Consider the following 21,685-nt stretch of genomic DNA (forward strand, 5'->3'; position numbering starts at 1 on the left):
GGATAGAAAAGGAGAGGCCAGAGAAATAGGAGGGGGACAGACAAGGTCAGTGTTATGCATCCAAGAGCATAGAGAATTCTAGAAAGAGGGAGTCAGGCAGAACCAGGAGGCCCCAGGAGGCTGACCAGGCACTGTCCTTTGGACTTGTTCATGAGGACCCAGGCCCTACCCTCAAGTGCGAACCTTGGAGCAATCTACTTCCTTCCCCGGGACTCAGTTTCCTCATCTGTCAAATGTGGGGTTTTGGCCTAGGGGCTTCCCCTTTCTGGCTCTAAGAGTCTGTGAAGTGACTATTTCTGAAACTTGTTAAAAGGGAAAAGGTGTCCTTCCCCCCTCACCCAGCCAAGCCAACACTGCCCTTGAAGGTGGGGTGAATGAAAACCCAGGGACCGCAGAGCTAGCCAGGACTTGGGGGAGCTTTCAGTGGCGCTCACTGTTGGAAGGCAACATGACGGAGCGGAGTTGGGCCCCTGTCTGTTCCCGGCTTGGTGACCTTGGGCAGACATTTCACCTTGTTTCCTTACCCGTGAGATGAGGCCCCTAAAACCCACCTTGCAGAGGCATTTGAAGGTTAGTGAGAACGAGGAGCTCTTGTGTCTGTTTGAGATGGGCCCCAGGACGGGAGACATGAACTGATGGGCCCGTGGTCACGGCGTGGGACATCTCAGTGACTAGAACCAGGTGTCTGATGACCAAGCCCGCTGGGGTCTGTCTCCTACTGCGGGTGGTCAGTCAGCAGCCTGGGGGCTGGTGCAGCCCACAGATGTTTGGCCCACGAAGTGTTCTTTTCAAGATGGAATTCGTTGTCAATGCTGAAAACTGGAAGATTTTACTTAAAAACTCATATTTTCGGCCAGGCTTGAAAACTTGGAAGATTTGTCAAGGCTGAGCCCACGCTGCTGCAGTGGGGCCAGTTGGGGTGCCCTTTCTGCAGGCCCCAGGCCCATGCAGCCCTCCTCCTCACTAAGGGTTACTTGCTTGATCCCTGGAGAGGACTTGAGTTTGCAGCTCGAGCCTTACTTAGCCTGACCATTTGGCTTGAATTTTCACTTCCAGCCCTGCCCACAGTTCGCTGAAACTGCTCTGTATTTCACAGCTGAGGTCCAGACCGTGGCTATTTAGAGAGGGGGAGGCTTGCTGGAGAAGGCAGGAGAGGCGGGCAGAAGGGTTCCAAGGGCTCAGCCCCCTGGGGAGATGCTGATGGGGGAGGGCCTGGCCCCTGTGGGGTCCCCAGGGGGGTGGGGGTGGGGTCAGCGAGGGTGTTGGAAGGAGGCCCCTGGGCTTTCCTCATTCCTTCCCCGGAGAAGGGGGGAACTGTGGGCCTCGCCCTGCTGGCTTGCAGAGGTCTTGCCCCCGAAATGCCCTACTTTGTGGATGCGTGGCCGGACAGGGGAGTGGCGAGGAACCGCAGCCCCTGGCTCAGTGCAGCCCTGTTTATGTGGGGGAATGTCTGGTATGTTTGGTATTTGGGTGTTTACTTCCCAGGGTGCTCATGGGTCCCTGGTGTTGAAATGTGGCTCCTCCGTGCAGTGTGGCTCCTGGCGGGGGGACTCTAGTGGGTCTGGCCAGGGCTAGCTTTGGAGCCCTGTTACTCAGGCCTGCTCATTGACAGCTTGTGTGCCTTGAAGCATTCCCTATGCCCCCGCCCCCCCTTCCCAGGTCTCCTCTGCCAGATTCTGCCCTATGGGAGGTGGTGTGTGCCCCAGGCTGTACTAGCACTGCCTTCCTGCCTCACCTGGGAAGGCAGGCCCGCAATCTGGACCTTAGAGAAGGCTCCCTGTGTCCCAGGCTCTGGATTGGAACTGAGTCCTTGTTACAACCTTGTGCTGCTGTGCTCACTGCTTGCCTTGTACAGGTGAGGTGCAGAGGCTCAGGGAGGGCAAGTGACTTGCCTGGGGGCACACAGGCTGCTCAGACCCTAAAGCCTATGCCGACAACCCTGATGCCCTGAGTCTCAGCTAAGCCTGGTGTTCTCTCCATCCATGCTACAGTTCTTCTTCTTTTTTAAAAAGATTTTATTTATTTATTCATTAAAGACACACCGAGAGAGACAGAGACATAGGCAGAGGAGAAGCAGGCTCCCTGTGGGGAGCCTGATGCAGAACTCGATTCCAGGACCCCGGGATCATGACCTGAGCCGAAGGCAGACGCTCAATCACAGAGCCACCTCGGTGTCCCCATGCTACAGTTCTTAGTGTGAGATAAGGCCTTCTAGACCTTTGCCACTCTGGCGAGTGCTGGGGGCTTGTTTTGGGGCTTCCCCCCGCCCTGGTTTCTGCTCGTCTCCAGCTTCGTTGCTCTTGTCTTTGTTGCTTCATTCATGTGAGTGTGTCCATATTTTCAATGCCTCAGGTTAAAAAGGGTCATTGCTCTTTTTCATCCTATCCCTTTGTGGGCCCTGCAAGATATATTTTTGGAAATGCTTATGAAATATCAGAATTCAAAATCAAGTCTGGGCGAAGGTTGCCAGCATGTGAAAGCCACATGGCCTGCAAGAGAGGAGTGGGGAGGGGGGGCCCTCCTGTAAACCAGTCAGTTTTATTGTTACACATTCAGTGTTACTTGTGCAATACACTGTTTTTATTTTAAAAGCCCAAATAGGAAAAAAACAACATAGTCATTGCCCTCAGAGTCAGAAGCTTCTGTGGCTGCTCTACAGTCCCATCACCAGGATGGAGCTGAAAGGACAGGGGGCCTGTTACCCTATGTGTGTGTGTGTGGGGGGGTGCTGGGGGGCACACATAGAGCACCAGCCCTTCAAAGAGCAGGAGGCGGTTGGACCCTAGGGCCAAAAGGCCTGGATTGGAAACTGTCACTGACCTTCCCGGCAGCCTTGATCTCTTTAATTTGCTCATTTGTAAAAGTGTGGGGCCGTGGGGTAGTAGGGCTGTCCTAGATGGTTTACCAAGACCATTTGGCCTGCTGAGACTCCTAGGCCAGAGGATTTGATGCTTGCTGAGGTGGGTACCTCTGTTCGCCCAAGCCCTTCTGCATTCAGGCTCTGCTATTTTCCCAGCTGTTCTAGAGGCATGGCTCCTGGGTAGCAGTGATTCTCCACCCCCTACTCTTAATCCCTGGGGACCACCTTCTGCTCCTCCAATATCCTGGCATCACCTGACTTCACAAGGATGGGACCCTGGTGTCCCAGAGGCAGAAACCTCTTCAAAGTCCCTCCCAGGCAGGAGGAGGAAGTTTTCAGGACAGATTCAGGGGTATAGATCATGGACCCTTGGGTAGGACATGTAGGTCGCCCCAGGGGAGGAACCCAGAGGATTCTCCGTGTGCTTCCTATCTGTCCCCTGGGCCCGACTGAACTGCGGCCCTCTGCTCATGCCTCTGTGCTTCTCCTTCTAATGGCTCTGCCTCTTTGTCTCTCTGTGTCTCTTTTCCCTCTCCATCTCTGTCTCTACCTTCTCTGTCTGGCGTTCCCTCCCTCTCTCAGCACCTGGACCAGGGTGAGGCAACAGGATCCCCTGCAACACAGCATTTAAGGAGGCAATCCAGCTTGGGTGCTGATCCTGCCCTGGCATGAGCTCTAGAGTGAGTGTGTCCATCCTGGGCATGGCACTGGCCCCACCCTGGCCCAGGCTCTGCTTTTCTCTCTGTCACCCATTCCCTCTTTTTGTCTCTCCACCGCCCCTCTTTGGCGAAGTGTTTGTTTCTCTCCTGCCACATGGTCTTTGGTTTCTGCTCATCTCTACACAGCAGCAGCCTGATCTTGCCGCTTCTCTGGGCACAGGACTGAAGCTGGCTGCCCCCTGGTCCAGCAGATCTGATTTCAGATTTTCAGGAGGTGACTACAGCCCAGCTTGGTCTGCCGTTCACACCTCGTCCAGTCAGCTGTGGTCAGGGGCCCGAGTCCCCCCGCCCATGAACAGAGCCCTGAGAACAGGCTCTCTGAGGAGGGACTGCTTAACATGAGGGCCCTCTTGGCCCTGAGTTCCCTAGTCTGTCCCTCCAGTGTGACATGTGGCACAGACAGCTTTACCCTGGGCCTTCCTGGGAATCTGGGGAAAAAAGAGCCCGCATCTCGTGGGTCTTTAAATGTATCTAGTGTCAAGCTGCCTCCTTCTTTAATATTCCTGTTCTTCCAGCTGTATCTGCAGAAAAAAAATCATCATGCCCCATTTTGGGGTTCCTGTTTTAGATGTCTGAACTGTGTGTGGTGAAAACACTGCTGGCTCACCCCCTCCCAGTCGAGTGCTTTAGAGACTCTGGCAAACATCAAGGAGCTGGGGCAGCAGCCTTGATGCTGTGGCGAGGGAAGGCCGGGACGAGGTGGCGGTGGTGGCGGCGGCGTGGGGAGTCTCCCCATTGGGGCCCAGGCAGGGGCCACAGGCAGCCCGCAGGGATGAGAAAGCTGAAGGGCACTGCCCAGCACCCCTCTTATTTCCGGCAGGACCTCAGCAGCTGTTTTCCAAATTTCCTGGGGTGGCTTTTACATAGCAGCAGGAGAAGTTGGGGAAGATGCAGCACAGTGTCAATGGGGAAGATGTCGTAATGGGGCTTTGGGGCCATTTCTTGCCTTACTGGGAGATGTCAGCTGAGGTGGAGTGTGGCTGCAGAAGCCTGGGGATGGGCGGGGAGGCTATGGGGTGGAGGTGGGGTGTGGAGCTTTAGCAGGGGGTTAGGCTGAAGTGCACAGCCTAGACTGTGTCAGGATTTGTGCAGACCTGCCATAGCCATCAGGAGTTTGCCCTTGATCGAGGCTCTGCCTGGTCAGTGTGCTTCTGGGGAGGACAGGACCCCGCCCCCAAGCTTTGCTGGCCTCCTGCAGACAGAAGAGGCCAGGCCTGGTGCAAAAGGCTCCTTATTAGCACCGGGGAAAAGCTTATGCAGGGGCAAACATAGGCAACACATCGTTTTTATAATTATAGAATCCAAGCCTGTGCCATCTTTCCCTGGAATCTTTTTTTTTTTTTTAAGATTTTATTTATTTATTTGACAGAGAGTGAGAGAGAGCATGAGTAGAGGAAGGGGCAGAGGCATAACAGGCTCCCCCCGAGTGGGACTCGATCCTAGGACCTTGGGATCATGACCTGGGCTGAAAGCAGACGCTTAACTGACTGAGCCACCCAGGTGCCCCTCCCTGGAATCTTTTATTTCACTCATTCGACGCACATTTGCTGAGCCCCTGTGAAGTGCCATGTTCTGTCCAGGTGTTGGGGATGCTCAGGTCCCGCATCCTTCAGCCTAGCAGGGAAGACAGATGCCTACACAAACAGAACTATGATGGGATGTGATAGAGACTCTCATAGTGCAGTCTTCAAAGAGCTGTGGCAGCACAGTCAAAGCAGTTAATTCTATCTGGGGAGTCCAAATAGCCTTCCTGAGAGAGGTGACATTTGCTCTTGAAGGTTGAGTAAGAGTTTACCAAGGGGGAAAGGAAGGTCATCTCAGGAGGGCCCAGCTGGCTTGGAGAAGAGGAGACATTTGGAGACAGAGGGGTGATGGATGGAGGGATTTACAGGGCTGGACAGGGAGGCTGGAGCAGCTCCCTGACGCGGGCATCGGCCTGGCCCTCTTGAGCTCTTAAACTCCCAGCATTGAGCCTCTTTGTATCTGCTGCTGGAGCAGCTTCCCTTCGCCCCTGGCTCTGTGCAGGGCTGGGGTGGAGTGCGGGGTGTTGGAGGACAGAGGTTGTATCTCCCAGGAAGCAGCCACTCTGCCAGAACCCGGGCTTGCTCCAGGCCCTGTGAGCCCTGAAGTGCCCGGGTTGCACACATCACCTTGGCAGTTTGTGGGCAAACCCTCTGGGCCGAGGGGAGATTGCACTGCCAGCCACTTCCTCTAGTTCCTTCCCTCTGCCTGTCGTCACGGTTACCTTGGCCTTGTTGGGGGTGAGGTTGAGGTTGGGTGGAATCAATTTTGTCCAGGTTTCTATTTTCCCAGATGCAGGTCAGCCAGAGGAGCTGTCACTTCTGGTTCTGTTTCAAGGGAGGCCAAGGGGCTGGGAGGTGCTTGGGTGTGGCGGTGTTGACAAGGTGCCTCTCCAGCCAGCCTCCCAGGAGGGGTGGGAGCGGGGCAGGGAGAAGCTCAGAGGTGGTGGAGGAGACAGGGCTGCCTTACCAATAGGCCTGTGCTCATGGCTGTGGGTGCTTGGTCTCTGGCCAGGCTCTGGGTCCTAAGCTCCTAGAGCATGCCGGGAGTGCACGGAGAGAGGCTGTTTATTTTCCTGGCCTAGAGCCCTTTCGGCTGAGACCTTGTTCCAGGCCTCAGGCTGCCAGATTCACCCCCACTGGCTCAAGAAGTGAGAGAGTTGGCAAGCCCAGAGCAATCCAACGACTTCACTAGTGGCCTCTGACTCTGGGCTGTCCCCAGCCCAGCTGGCCCTGTGTGTCCTCTAGATCCTCCTGGTAGCTCACAGACAGCCAGAGGCACCACATCGAAGTGATCCTGATGGGTCAGGGCTGTGAGGGCTGGTGGTCAGTCAAGAGCAGGAAGATTGAAGTCTGAGAAATCCGTGTTGGAATCCCAGCTGTGTCATTTCTTAATTTGCGTGGCCTTGGGCAGATGGAATCCTGCAGCTCAGTCCCACCAACTGTCGAATGGGACAGTAATAGTACCTTCCTCATTGATTGTGAGGGTAATGTGACCTGTGTGGAAAGCATTTAACAAATAGGCATGAAACAATAAAATGTGGAAAGCATTTAACAGATGTGATAAATAAAATAAATAATAAAATGTGATTTAAAAATAAATCACTGAGGGACACCTGGGATGGCTTAGCGGTTGAGCATCTGCGTTTGGCTCAGGGCATGATCCTGGGCTCCTGGGATCGAGTCCTGCATCGGGCACCCTGCATGGAGCCTGCTTCTCCCTCTGCCTGTGTCTCTGCCTCCTCTCAGTGTGTCTCTCATGAATACATAAATAAAATCTTTAAAAAAAAATCACAGAAAGTCAGGGTTGGTGGGCAGTGAGTTTCCTCCTTCCTGTTTAATGGTCCCTGTCTGTTGCATGGTGAATTTTCTAATGTGTCCTGGGGGAGAAGCAAGCAAACCTGGAGACTCAGGGAGCCCCTCTGCCTGTGTCCCGCAAGGGCACTCCCGGGATCTTTGGATACAGGGGGGTGTCATGGGGACAGAGCCTAAAGTGCAGAAGCAGGGAAAACAATCAAAGCCGGCTGAGGAGGCCGGGGAAGGTGGTTTAGGAGCACCAGGAGGTAGATCGGAGCCTCTGGGAGGACCAAATAGGAGGCTCCCCCCGGGGAGGTGGAAGTGCGTGGGGGTAGCATGTGAAACCTGTGTCCATGCCCAAGGCATTTTTAAAGGAAGTGCCTGGGAACCGCTGGCCTGGAAAATAGTGCCCAGAGGGCTTGGGCTGGGCAAGAGAACAGACCGTCACCGCCCACTGGGTGTCACCTCCGTGTGAGTGGCCTTGCCAGGCTCCGAGCCTCCTGAACTCTGGCAGAACCCTCCAGAGGCCTGCCCTCCGGGCCACTGGCCCGCCCGGCCTTGCCCACCTGCTCCGAGGGGCCGGGGCGGCCTGCGGGCTGGCAGCCAGGCCGGCTCGCTCACTGCCGCCGCGTGGGTGCGGACGGGGATTGTCCATCTGTCCGTGTCCGGAGGGAAGCCGTCCTGCAGGCCCGCCTCCATGTCTGACCGGTGGCTCTCTGCCCTCACAGCTAGATGAGGAAGAGGAGCGGAGGAAAAGGCGCCGGGAGAAGAACAAAGTGGCGGCGGCTCGATGCCGGAACAAGAAGAAGGAGCGGACGGAGTTTCTGCAGCGGGTGAGCGGGCCGGGCGGGCGGGGCGCCCATCTCGTTGGCACCTGTGGGCCCGCAGATGTCACCCACGCCTGCGGAGTGGAATGGACGGGCACCTGCTGGCATCTGCCCACGCGGCCGCCACCCCTCGGTTCCTCCCTGCCTCCCACCCACTGCCCTTTCCCCCACCCAAGGGCAGCCGGCCTCAGGTCCCACCCACCCAGGTCCCCCGAAGGCCAGAGGAGGTGGGAGGAGCCAAGTCCCCTCTACTAGGCCACACCCTGGTGCTGATTGACCCTTGTGGCCACGGACTGCTACTACTCATTTCAAAACCCTGGTGGCTGCCAGAGTTGTCTAGGGTGGATGCTAATGACCTAGGTGACAACCGCCAAGTGTGCACAGTGGATGCAGCACCTGGCAAGAGAGAAGCTCCTCCCTTCGCTGCAGGGGGCTCTTCCAACCCTGCATCCCCTCTTGCTGGCCTCAGCCCTGCTGGAGGGGGCCCCCAAGCCTCTGCCCCCAGGGAGCAGAGGTCAGCTCTGCCTGTGAAGGCCAGCAGAAGGGGTCGCCTTCCCCCCACTCCCCCACCTGGCCCTCAGAGCGGGTCTCTGCCCTTACATGTGGACTGTGCCAAGCAGTCCCCCCAACCCCTCTGGAGTCCCATCTCTTAGGCCTTCACTGCTTCTCAACAATGATAGACAGCAGTGAAGGGACATGACCAGGAAAGCTAATCAGTCCAGGTTGGTAGTCTCTGGCCTCTCCACTCTGGATCACTTGTTCATTACTAAAGAATAATAGTAACAATAACAATCCATGGGTCTGGCTCTGTTCTATAGCATGCAACAACGTGGTTGCTAACATTTGTAAGGTGTGCAAAATACTATAAATATATTATCTCTTTATAGGCATAACAACTGTATGAGGTTATTGTCTTCCTACAGATGGGGAAACTAAGGCATGGTGAGATTAAGTTACTTGCCCAGGTCCCTCAGCAACTAAGTGGTAGAACTGGGATTCAAGCCTGAGGCTAACTTGAAAGCATTTGTTCTTAACACTCTGCTATGCTAGCTCTAATTCATTGGTTCATTTGTTCATTCTTTCGCTCATTTGTTGATTCATTGGCAAGCATTTTTATACACGTGCTAAATGCCCAGCACTGTGCCAGGTGTACTGAGGGACACACAGGAAGGAGCAGACATAGACCATCCCACGGGAGCTGGAGAGACAAGGCTGATGTGGCCTCTGGTTTCTCTAATGCTGGGGAATATATGGGTCTTTTCTCACACTCTCAACAAGCAGAGAGAAAATCCGAGGTCACAGGTGTAGACAGTGTGGGGCCATGTGTACACCAGCAAGCTCTGAGCATCTGGGGTAGGTGAATGGCCATTACAGGTGAGAGTTAGACTCCAAGAGCTGGGAGCTTCCTTGGAAGAGTTGGGGGATCAACACTGGGCTGGAAGTTTTCAAAAAGTTTCTAAGATACAGGTCTGACACGGGCCTTTAACGTGGTTGGAGTGTCCCGCACCTCATTTCCAGCCCTGAGCACCTGCAGAGCCAAGTAAGGCATTCGAGTGAGATAAACATTAGTTATCCCCATTGTAGGAATTGACCTCTAGCTCAGAAGAGGTCAAGTTATTTGCCCAAAGTCACACTGCTAGCAAGTGTTAGAGCTGGGATTCATTTATTCCTTTGCTTATCTATCCATCCATCCATCCATCCATCCATCCATCCATCCAACCAACCAATCAGTGTGTTGTGAGTACCTGCTATTGCACAGCAGACAAGCAAGTGATGTCTGCATAGGATGGCAGAGAGAAGTGGGGAGTGGTAATGTGTGCTGCGAGTTGTGTTGGGCCAGCCTGGCAGGCTGTGAGAACACACCATGAGGCCCTATCTTAGTCTAGGCTTAGGAGAGACTGCTTACTGAGCCACAGAAGAGGGGCAGGAGCTAACGAGATAAAGGACAGGGATGTGGGGGGTTAGCAGGAACAGTGCAAGCAAAGGCCAGAGGCAAGAGGTGTTTAAGGATGTGATTAAGAAATTGAGAAGAATGTCAGTGTGGCTGGAATTTAGAGTACCATGGGGAGAGTGGAGGGGCAGGCAGCCCCCCTGGTCCTTGCTAGGTCTGTGCTGCGGATGTCTGGGGCAATCCTCCTTTATGCCTCTGGTCCTGGCCTACTTACTAATATCACTTGTTTTATTCTCACAAATGTCTCCATCATGCTGATGAATTATGTAGTCATGGAGAGCGATGGAACGTTTCAGTTGGAGGGAGACACACCTTGGAAAGATCCTCCTGGCTGCAGTGTGTGGCAAGGATTGGGGCAGTGGGAAGACCAGTTATATGACTGGGGTGGTGTCCTTGGAGGCTCGGGGTCTAGGAGGGGGGTTTGGGCAGTTCCATCCCAGTCCTCCTCTTTTCCCATGCTCCTCTCTTCCCCTCTGGCTTTAGAAACACAGTTGGGCCTGAGGTTTAGGACACAGATGCAGGTGGCTGTGTTGATGGCCAGTGCCCACAGACCTGAAGAATTCTCTTATAATTCAGTCATTTATTATTTTTTAAAGATTTATGTATTATTGGAGAGAGAGAGAGAGAGAGAAGGGGCAGAGGAAGAGAATCCCAGGCAGACTCCCCACTGAGCATGGAGCCTGCCATGGGGCTTGATCTCATAACCCTAAGATCATGACCTGAGCTGAAATCAAGTCAGACGCTTTACTGACTGAGCCACCCAGGTGACTCTTGTACTCTATTTTTTATCAGATAAAATATTTATAAGGCTCAGAGGTACAAAAGGATATGTGTGTACACACACCCACACACATATGTATAATGTAGAAAGTCACCCACCCATCCTTGACCCCTGGATGCCTAGATACACTGGGAGATTCTTAGAGCCTCTCAGAGTTCGCCTGCCTGGACCAGCCGAGTTCCTGAGGCAACCAGGGTGACCTCAGTACCTCCTGTGTCCGCAATTACATGTAGCAGCCCCTGCACTTCTCCCTTCTGTAACCCTGGCCTCTGTAACTGCTGCGCCTAACGCAGGTTCATTCCCTGGGCTTTGGTAGCAGTAACCCCATCTCATACTCCCATGGTGCACTGCACTCTTCATGGCCATTCTCTCCTTGATGGCCACAAGAAGAAGGTGGCTCTGGGAGGAGATGAGGCAGTCCCCACTCCACTAATGAGGATTCTGAGACTCAGAGGGATGAAAGTTTGCTCGAGGCCCCACAGCAGCTGAGGTGGGACTCGAACCCAGGGCTTCCTTTGTTGCCCAGCATGCTGTTCAGGTTGCCCCGGCTCAGGGATATTGGGGATATGGTTCACAGTGACATAGCTAAAGTGGCAGAGTCAGGATTTTAATTCAGACAGGTCTTTTGGACTCAGAAGAGGCCACACCAGCCTTCTACCCAATACTTACCAAAAAAGTTGGGAAATAGAACTCTATTTTAAGTGCATTAGGGTTACTTGTTTTTAAAAGATAAAATCAGGGATGCCTGGGTGGCTCAGTGGTTGAGTGTCTGCCTTTGGCCCAGGGCGTGATCCTGGAGTCCCGGGATCGAGTCCTACATCTGGCTCCCTGCATGGAGCCTGCTTCTCCCTCTGCCTGTGTCTCTGCCTCTCTCTGTGTGTCTTTCATGAATAAATAAATTTGAAAAATCTTTAAAAAGAAAAAAAAAGATAAAATCAGAGAATGCTTAAAGTCCCCTGGGCCAGTCATTATATTTTCTGGGAGGGGACTGAAGCCCCGAGAAGAGAATTGACTTGGCCAAGGTCACACAGCCAGTATGAAAAGCCAGAACACGCAGCCCCTTTGTATTTTTTCTCCTGCCTTTGCTGAGCACAGTGAAAGAGACAGAATGTTCATTCACTTGCACTAATTCTATTCTAGAACGACAAATGGAGGCAGCTGGGTGGCTCAGCTGGTTAAGCATCTGCCTTCGGCTCATGGGGCCTGGGATCAAGTCCCACATGGGGATCCCTGCTGGGCAGGAAGTCTGCTTCTCCCTCTCCCTCTGCTGCTCCTCCCCGCTTGTGCTCTCTTATTCTCTCTCTCTCCCTCAAATAAATAAAATTTTTAGAACGAAACAATAACAACAACAAATGGTTTCATTTTCTCCAGGGCAATAAATATCTACCAGAAGACAAAATAATAAGCAAAAATGCAAGCAGAGTTATTGACTTCTGTGATTAACATGTATCTTGATTAGGGAAACAGATCAGGTAATTGCTGCTACAAAACCACAGACAACTTCTACGATCATGGTTAAAAAAAAGAAAAAGATTCTTCGGAACTCAACTTCTACTTATGCAATTAATAAAGATGTAGCACCACCCAAGAAAACAGAAGGAAATAAAAGTAAAAAGCAGTCACATTCTGACAGCCAGCTGGGCAGAATTTAGGGTATTCCATGATATGCTCTAACCTTTTATTTTTTATTTTTTTAATTTTTATTTATTTATGATAGTCACACACACACGCAGAGAGAGAGAGAGAGAGAGAGAGAGAGAGAGAGAGAGAGAGAGGCAGAGACACAGGCAGAGGGAGAAGCAGGCTCCATGCACCGGGAGCCCGACGTGGGATTCGATCCTGGGTCTCCAGGATCGCCCCCTGGGCCAAAGGCAGGCGCTAAACCGCTGCGCCACCCAGGGATCCCATGCTCTAACCTTTTAAAACCAACAGAATGCAGTGCCATTCTGCTGAATGGTGACTGTATGTGTGAAGCCACATGCCTACTTGGGTCTCTGTGTGATACGGACGTTCGTACGTGAAGTTGGTTGGACGCACAGTCATTTCGAGGCAGTAGATTGGTGTGTAGTACTGAATGCCATGTGCCTGGACGCTGGCCCTTGCATTGGCACCTTTAATGCCCACTCATGTGCCACCCAACTGCTTCCTTGCCATCCCCAAACAGCAGCCCCCTTGGGCCCTTCCCCTCGGGCCCACAGGCAGCCTCTTTCATTCTCCAGATGGAGCCAGTCACCAGGATCTGCCAGGCATCTTTGAACCATCCTCCTCTGCTGCTTCTCCTTCTCTTTCTCCATGGGCCCTTGCTCAAAGCTTAAAGTATCCATTCCTTAAGCCTCCCTAAGCCTTCAGTTTATAAGGTGCCTTTCCCATGTGAGTTCACTTAATCCCCGCGAGCATCATCATTTTATATTTAAGATAGCTGAGACTCCGTGTAGTTAAGGAACTTACTCCTGACTCTGGTTCCAAACCCTAAAGTTTTGCCTAATGTGGCTCTAACTCCACCTTCCTGGCTCTCTACCTTCTGTCCTAAAATGACCTATGGTCACAATGGAGGATTTCTTCTCCTAAACACATCTGTAGCTTATTTCCCATGTCTGTGTCCTTGTCCACTCAGGGCCGCCTTCCTCATGTCCCACCCCCTCCACTGGAGGGGCCAACTGGCCTTCTCAACCCAACCATTTTTTAAACTTGAGGCCAGACCTAGCCATTTAGGCCTCTTGGAAGGTCTTCCAGCCCCTGCAGTGCTGATGGGCACATAGTAAGCTCTTTCCCGCTGTATGGATCCTGATTCCCCCAGACATTTGTTGTACACGAATGTCCTCAAGCAAATGCAAATGGGTGGATTGAACAGAAACTCCTAGAGACAGAGGGTCAGAGGATTTGAACTTGGAGTTAAAATGTTGGCTTAGGGGAACCAGATGGTCAGAGGGTTTGTGAGGAGTCCCCAAGGTCATGAGTTCATCAGACCCGGTGAGCAGGCAGCTAAGATTAGCACCCAACTGGCTCAGACTGATCGGTCATGGACCCATGGTTTCACGTGGGTCTCTCTCCTGGCCTTCAGAGATGACTTCACCTGGAATTCTGAGAGCAGGGGACAGGGCCAGCCTCCCCCTCTGGCTTCATCCTGTTGAACCAGAAACAACCATAGCTGGTTTTTAATATTTTTTTCCTTTTTTCGAGGCTGTTCTCCTGCAGTGTTTGGTCACGAGGACTGCACGTGTCAGCAGTCGAGTTCCCTGGGCCACTCATGCTGTGTCCTCAAAGATGAGCACAAGGCAGGCCAGTGGGTGGGAGAAAGAATAGCAGCCCTGGGATGTGTGTGGGCCCCACTGAGGGCCCTGAAGACCACCAAAGGAGGCTGCTCGGCCTGGCCCTGACAGGTGGAGGGCAAGCCTCTAGACCCAAGCCAGGGTTCCCCAGCTCAGTTGTGGAACATGCAATCATAACCACAGCTTGTCCTTTGCCTGATACAGGTTGCTCAACTTCAGCTGTTGACATTTTGTCTAGATAGTTCTTATTGTGGGGCCATCCTGTGCGGGATGTTTATGAGCATCTCTAGCCTCTACCCACTACCCCTAGCCTCTACCCACTAAATGCAGGTAGCAACCTTCTCCCCAGTTGCAACAACCAAAAATGTCTCCAGACATTGTCAAATGTCTTCTAGTAGGCCAAATCGCTCCGAGTTGAGCACCACTGGGCTAAAACTTTGCTGGCTCTTGAGTAAATTTCAACCCTTGAGCTGCTTGCCAATTTTCAGACACAGTCCAATAAAAATCATTCAGGAGCCTTCCTGTCTTACTGTTTTGACCCCAAGCCTTGAACTGGTATGCCCACCACCTATCCACACTCTGGACATGCGAACTCCCCCTGAAATCAAATAGCCAGCATTGCTTCTTTCCCTTGGAGTCTCTCCCACTGAGCTGGAAGTTCATTGGGAATCTCACTTGAGATTTGAAACTTTATTTTAGATCCAGAAGGATGACAGTTGATTGCCCCCCAATGGGCAAAGCTTCTAGATAACAGGGGATAAAGAGGAGGGTGTTTAATAATTTGGGGCTAATAACCAGGCAGCACGTGTTTTAGGAAGAATGACATGATTACCCTGGGCGCGTGATCCCACAGGCCAATATCCCCAATGTACAATGACACATCACACATCAAAGCACTTTGCCACTGCACTGCCAGCTGTAGGTCACGTGTGACCCCCTCTGGACCCTTCATGCACCTGCTCTAGTGCCACTGGGCCACTATTCTTCTCCCACCCTTTGTTTCTTTGGGCCAGGGCCAGGAGGCAGGAGAGTATTGGCATATTTGAGCAATTACAAGGAAGTCACTGTGGCTGGAGTAGATTGAGCGAGGGGAGGGAAGGGGGACCTGAGATAGGCTGGCCCCAGAATATAACCTGGTTCATCCCGCTTTGACACAGGCCAGTGTCACAGGAGTGACGGGCACGGCTGCAGAAAGTCAATTACCCCAGGGGCTCAATAGCAGGTTCTGTGCTTTCTCCAGTGGGAGCCTGGCAGGCAGAAAACAGGCGGACGCCCGATGGGAGTGCCTTGTAGCTCCCAGAGGCAGAGCTGGTCCCCAGTGAGCGCTTACAGCCCCGTCTCTGTTTCCATGCACCAGGAATCTGAGCGGCTGGAACTCATGAACGCGGAGCTGAAGACCCAGATCGAGGAGCTGAAGCAGGAGCGGCAGCAGCTCATTCTGATGCTGAACCGGCATCGCCCCACCTGCATCGTCCGGACGGACAGCGTCAAGACCCCCGAGTCCGAAGGCAACCCGCTGTTGGAGCAGCTAGAGAAGAAGTGACCATGGGCTGGGCGAAGGAAGAGGAGGAAGAGGAGGAGGAGGAGGAGGATTTGGGAAGAGGGTAGAGGACGAGGGGTCCCAGAGGGCCCTTCCTCGCTGCATGACAAACTTGACAAGGAGGCTCAGCACAGCCAGCGCTGGCCGGGCCTCTTTTGTGAAACTCAGATCAGCCACACGAGGGGAAGAACGGCTGAAGGAGCTAGAAGGACCAAGCGCTGAGACCAAAGCAGACCCTCGGGCGGGGCTGGCCTGCTGGGGCCCAGCTCGAAGGAGGCAGCACAGAGACCGGCCAGCCGAGAGACACCCCAACCCAATGGCCTCGGGCACTTCCCGGCCCCCCCCCACCGGGCCCACTGAGGGACCTCGGAGCAGCCAGGAAAAGCCATGAGTTGCAAACAAAACGCGGCTGGGGACGAACTCCGAGTCCAACTGCAGCCTGCCGGCCCCCAGCCCTGCCTGCCGACCCTGAAGCCGGGCTGGACGGGGTGCCATGCGGGGCCCTGCTGTCCCCACCCCCTGGGCCCAGCGTGGGGGGGCCCCCCCTCCGGGAGCGGCAGCCAGGGCGCACCCTCGCCCGCCCTGCTGGAGTTTGCTGTGGGCACGAGGCGCGGGCGCCCTTCCAAAGCACATACTCACCGAATGTTTACAGACTGGCTGTCCTGGCAGGGCTTTCAACTGCACATGTTTTTTATACTTTCTTTTTTTTTTTTTTTTTAATATTTTTTACAAAAAAAAAAAGATTTTATACAAGCAATATATATATGGATTTCTATAATCACTCGATGTGATATAGTATAAATATGCTATGGTTTGTTTGTTACGAACAGATATCCAGCAGTTATGGCCATTGTGTGTAACTCCTAAGTACTGTAGTAGTCTCTGGGTGTTGGGGGTGGCCGGGGCGGGCATGGGGTGCATTTCCATCCTGGTAAACCCTTCCTAGTACTCAGTCCTGTATCGCTCAGTAAACGTTACTCTTACTTACTCGGCTGCCTCTTGTGGTGTCTGCCTAGGGAATGGGGTGCAAGGCACGCCCGGTGGGCTTCCCGGTTGCGGTGTCAGAGGATGTTTGGAGCGTCTGCTGTAGGCCCTGGGTTTTCACAACAGCCCTCCCAGGTAAGTGTTTATATGCCCATTTTACAGATGAGGAAGTCGAGGTTCAGAGAAGTTAAAGAAATCTGTGGTACTTCCTTTGTTCACTCCACGAGTGTACTGAGTGCCTGCCCTGTGTGCGCCAGGCAATCTACAAGGGGCCGAGTCATCACCATAAAATGATAATTATCTTGTTCTCTGCTAGTGTGGATAGTTGTTGATATTTACTACATAGTGCAAATGATTTAATATCTTTTATTCTCTAAAGGTGGCTGCAGAGTTTGTGTCCTGGCCACGTACCCAGTTCCTATAGTGACAAATGCTGGGATCCAGGATTCCCGGGTTCATTGGGCTCCTGCAATGCCACAGTCATCTGTGTTGGGCTCACCATCCCCCTCCTCGGACCTCACTAGGATTTCCTGCCAGGTGGTCACAAGTAAGGCCTGTGCCCAGAGTTGCTCTGAGAATCAACTGTGCAACCTATAAGAAGGACAAGACCCATTAGCAATCAGATGGGCACAAACTAGTATGTGTTGGTTGGGATACGAATTAAAGGGAACTTACATATGCCAGGAGTGGGAAATCCGTGTGACTCCTGTGTAAAGCAAATTAGCAATAACCAGTGATGCTAAAGCTAAACACATCCTTTGACCTAGCAATTTCCCTCCGGAGTATATACCCTGGAGGAACTCCAGTACAGGGGCCCAAGGAAATGGACAAGACTTCCACTGAAGCTTTGTTTGTAATAAAGAGAAACTGAAAACAACCTAAATACCTATGAACAGAAGAGCAGATAAACCGTATTTTTATAAAATCAAATATTATGCAGCAGTTAAAAAAGAATGAACCAGAGCTACAGGTATCGATGTGAATAAATCTCAGGAATGCAGTGTTGAGCTGGAGGAGAGGACAGCAAGTTGCAGTGTACCATTTATGTAATCTTTCTGGACATGTAAACTGATATTTTACTGTTTGCGGGTACACACAGAACTGGATAGTAGAGGTGCAAAGGCATGCACAGGACTGCTATCAAAATCAAATATAAAAATCAGTGATGGGGAATGCTCCTGGGGGGTGGGGTGGGGACAGCATCTACAAGGCCAAGAAGGACACTGGGTTTCAACTGTACCTGTAATATTTCATTTACTTTAAAGAATCTGAATCAAATGTAGAACAATGTTAGAATTTGTCAGAGGTGAGTGATACTCTTCACATTCTTCTGTATGCTTGGTATATTTCATAATAAAAAAGAACAAGCCACAGCACAAATAGGTTTTGTTTTTCCATTCTTTCCTTAGCAAACTCAGGAAATAAAAACAAAATCTGAAGTTACAATGGAGTTCCAGCATATGCTCCTTGAATTGATGCAAATTTCGTTAAGTGTCTAGAGGGAAAGAGAGAGATACAATTCCAAGGGTGTAATTTGTTTCCCTGGCCCTTGTAGTCGGTAAGCCTAAGCCCTGGGGTGAGGGTGTCCAGGGAAGAGGGCACCTTGGGGAGTGTTGATCTGCTTCTTTCAGTGGGTCCTGGTCCCAGCTCTCTGCAAAATGAGCAAGGGAAGGCATACGTTTTCTCCTTAAATGCTGACTTTTCATCCCAATCCCTCTGTAAAATGCAATCCACTGCACCTTTAAGGCTAGAAGCAAAGCAAAGGGGAGACATTTTAAAGACATGAGAGCAGTTTTCACAGGTATCTTTATTTCTTCTTGTTGTGCCAACAAATCATCACAGATTTTCTGGTTTAAAGCCACACAAATTTTAGTATCTTAAAATTCTAGAAATCAGAAGTCCAAAATGGGTCTCAATGGATTAAAATCAAGGTGTCAGCTGGTCTACGTTCCGCTTGCAGGCTCATGTGGGGGACAATCTGCTTCCTGGCCCTTTCCGGTTAGTGGAAGCTGCCCACACTCCTTGGCTCGTGGCCCCTTTCATCTTTAAAGCCAGCAATGTCCGGCTGAGTCACATCACATCACTCTGACACTGACTCTTCTGTGTCTTCCATCTTTTAAGGACCTTCGTGATTATATTGGGCCCACCTGAATAATAAGAATAATCTTATTTTAAGGTCAACTGATTAGCAACTTTAATTCCATATGCAACCTTAATTCCCCCTTCCCATGTAACAGAACATATTCACAGATTCCATCCTTGGGAGGCCATTACTCTGTCGACTGCAATAGGAATTTAAGAGTTGGAGGTTCTTACAGCTCTCCTCATTCCCTGGCAAATTAGGCTGTTTTCCATGGAAGCACTGTGAGGATAGATTCTCTACATGGGACGTCTCCAGTGCCTGGCACTCTGCTTGGCACAGATGGTCAACACACACAACCCATGAATGCCATACGCACAGACGCACAAACTCACAGATATACTCACAGATGTGTGTGACACAGTATAGACACAGACAAATACATCTATACACAACACACAGATACACAGACACACACATTTATTCATGTAAGGTGTGACTGAGCATACAGTAATGAGACTGATGCCAGTCTTAGTGCTTTATGTTACATTTCTGTAATTTTAGAATGAACTTCTTTTCCATACTGGTAAATCATCTTTCTATGAGAAGAGCTAAATGAATCATGGTTAATGAGAATGTCAATTAAGCTGGGTACACTGTTTTGACTTAAAAACTTAAGTATGTCAGATACTGAGTTTCAGGTTTGGTTTCTATCCTGCTCTGTGGACAATTCCTAAAGAAATGAGTTGTGATGCTTTGGACCATCTGTGGTGAAGTTAACATTGCGGCGTCAGCCTCTACTGCTCTGTGTGATCATACTCACCTGGGTGGACAGTACTGGTACCTGTCATGCCCCATTTAAAATCATCCAACTCCAGTTCTATTGCATGTTCAGGTCTGAGAAAGTGTGAACAACCTCACACAGGTACAAACTGACAATGTCTCCCCCACCTGCCACTCTCTGGCATGCCATGTACCTCCCACTTCCTATCCTGGGGGACATCCATGGTGATCTCTCCCTGGCACTTACACATATGCAACCTGGAAATCTGGGGGAGTTGATGCCTGTAGGATCTCCATTGACTAGCTAGGGGATGGGAACAATGGATAAATGCTTTTCCCTTTCATCCTCCAGGTGCAGAGTTCTAGGATGTACTTCCTAAGCTTCCTCAAAAGGTCTTGCAGGATTAATCGAGACCCATAGAAATGGCCTGCAGAGTTGGCTCAACTCACTAGTGTGTCTTGTATTGGTTTTCTTTCCTGCCCTGTTTCACTCCCCTGTTCCCTGGGACCACTTCCCAAATAAACCACCTGAGCACAAGCATTGGTCTCAGGCTCTGCTTTTGGGGGAACCCAGGTGAAAAGAGTTAGGGTCCCCCTAGAGGGACGCCTGGGTGGCTCAGTGGTTGAGCATCTGCCTTTGGCTCAGGGCGTGATCCTGGATTCCTGGGATCGAGTCCCACATTGGGCTCCTTGCATGGAGCCTGCTTCTCCTCCCTCTGCCTGTGTCTCTGCCTCTCTGTGTCTCTCATGAATAAGTAAATAAAATCTTTTTTAAAAAATTACTCTAGAAGTAGCCCTAGAAATCAGCCCCTCAGAATGGGATATATGGAGGGATTCACTTGCCAGCCAGATAGCAGTGGGATGGAGAGAATCCCTGACCTACCGAAGCATCATAGTTACTTGGGTTGTCTCCTGTGTGGATTGCAATGTGATATATAGGTGGGAGGGGAAGTGGTTATCTGTGGCACCTGTATGGTATGAGGATGAGGTCATAAAGTTTGAATGGATTGCCTTTTGTTAACTGTGTTGGAAGTCTTGGGGAAAAAAATAGAAAGCTTAGTTTGGCCAACCATAAACTTAAGACATGCACAAAACTGGAAAACATCTTTGGCAGTATTTAAGGAGATGCTTAGTTCTTCCAGTCCCAAACACTGTGCTGAGAATCAGGCCCAGAATCTAATTGCAAAAGTGGAAGACTCATTAAAGAGAATGAATGTTTACCCTCACATTTTTTTTCCCATATCAAAGTCAGTGTGCTAAAGGGAAAAAGGTAGGACCATGAGACTTGAAATGGGGCCATTTGGGTAAACAAGACTCTTGAAACCCTAGAATCCCTTGAACCCTCTGGACTGGCAAAAGCAGCCCCCTGACCCATACTAGAGGGGAGCAGCTTCCCTGTGCTTGGAGACCCTACAAAGATTGCACTTGAAGCAGGTACCCTGCAGCGTGATGTTCATCCTTAAGATCCACCTCTGCCACACTCATGACCGCCAGGCAGATAGACAGGATCACATGTCAGGACAGTTTGAGTAGGAGAAATACAGTCGTTCCATAAGAAAATCACTTATTCGTTGAAGGAACTGGAGGACCTGGCTGATATGGATTCATAAACACCAGGGGAGACAAATGGGAATGATTGTGCCTTAGGGTATTGGACCAAGAGGACCTGGATATCAGTCTGGGAAGGAGAGACCTGTACATGGGAGCACCCACCTATGACTCTGGGTTCAAAGCCATGGCATTGACACCGGGAATATACCTTAGTACGTTGTCAGTATTGCTTCTTGAAGCTTACTCATGGCATGAACCCACAGTAAGTAAAGTGGAGATACTGAACCGTCCTTGGCAGAGAATTAAGGAAGAGATCAGAAGGTCCAGGGAGGAGGCTATGTTCACATGGGTTTGTTATATGAGACTGGAGTCCCCATCACCTGACTGTGCTCCTCAGGAGGACCAGAGGAGTGTTCACGATGAGCTACTGGAGAGGGGCCCTAGCATGCCGGAGAAGCTGTGAATGGGCCAGGGTTGACGGGAGGAGAGGCTGCTGTAGAGCTGGGGCTCCCTAGGATCAGTGGGGATTATGGAGTTCCAGAATGGTAGAAGCCAGGAGAAGGCAAGTAACTGGCATCATGGACAGCAAGGCCCTCATCCACTTTCTGGATCTAAGTCAGTTCACAGAGCCAGGAACCATTGACTGCAGGGCAGGCTAGGTCCCCTTGAGGAAGACCCTGCATTACCATTACATATACTCAATAAAATATTCAGGAAGCTTCCTAAAGAGTAACTAGACAATGGGGTGAGGAAAGGGGAATTCTCACATCTTTTGAGCACCGTTGCATCCACCATCCCCATGGTGTTGGGCAGTGGTGGGCTATGGTAAGCTTCACCCAGTGGTACTCCGTGTCACCGCTGTCATGTTTGATGCATTAGCGTTAGAACAGATGGTCCAGCCTCTGGCGTTTGGTAAGCAGCTGTTAATCGGTAGATGCCTTCTTCTTAATTCCCGTCAATAAGGAGAATCAAAAACAGCTCACTTTTACTACAAGGCAGGCAGAGGAATAGCGCTCACTGGCA

General features: G+C 51.3%; 1 protein-coding gene across 8 annotated transcripts in view; it reads left to right on the forward strand.

The window, feature by feature from the left end:
• JDP2 (Jun dimerization protein 2) overlaps nucleotides 1–16,251 on the forward strand; it is a 41,362-nt gene extending 25,111 nt beyond the window's left edge. For all 8 annotated transcript variants that reach the window (XM_072762055.1, XM_026008630.2, XM_072762058.1 and 5 more), the window contains 2 exons: nucleotides 7,625–7,729; nucleotides 15,082–16,251. In XM_072762055.1, coding sequence (XP_072618156.1) covers nucleotides 7,625–7,729; nucleotides 15,082–15,267 — 291 coding nt within the window. In that variant the 3' untranslated portion in view covers nucleotides 15,268–16,251. The remainder of the gene's footprint in view (nucleotides 1–7,624; nucleotides 7,730–15,081) is intronic.
• The last annotated feature ends 5,434 nt before the right edge of the window (nucleotides 16,252–21,685 follow it).

The sequence above is a fragment of the Vulpes vulpes genome, chromosome 6 (assembly GCF_048418805.1).
Source record: "Vulpes vulpes isolate BD-2025 chromosome 6, VulVul3, whole genome shotgun sequence".
NCBI classification, from domain to species: domain Eukaryota; kingdom Metazoa; phylum Chordata; class Mammalia; order Carnivora; family Canidae; genus Vulpes; species Vulpes vulpes.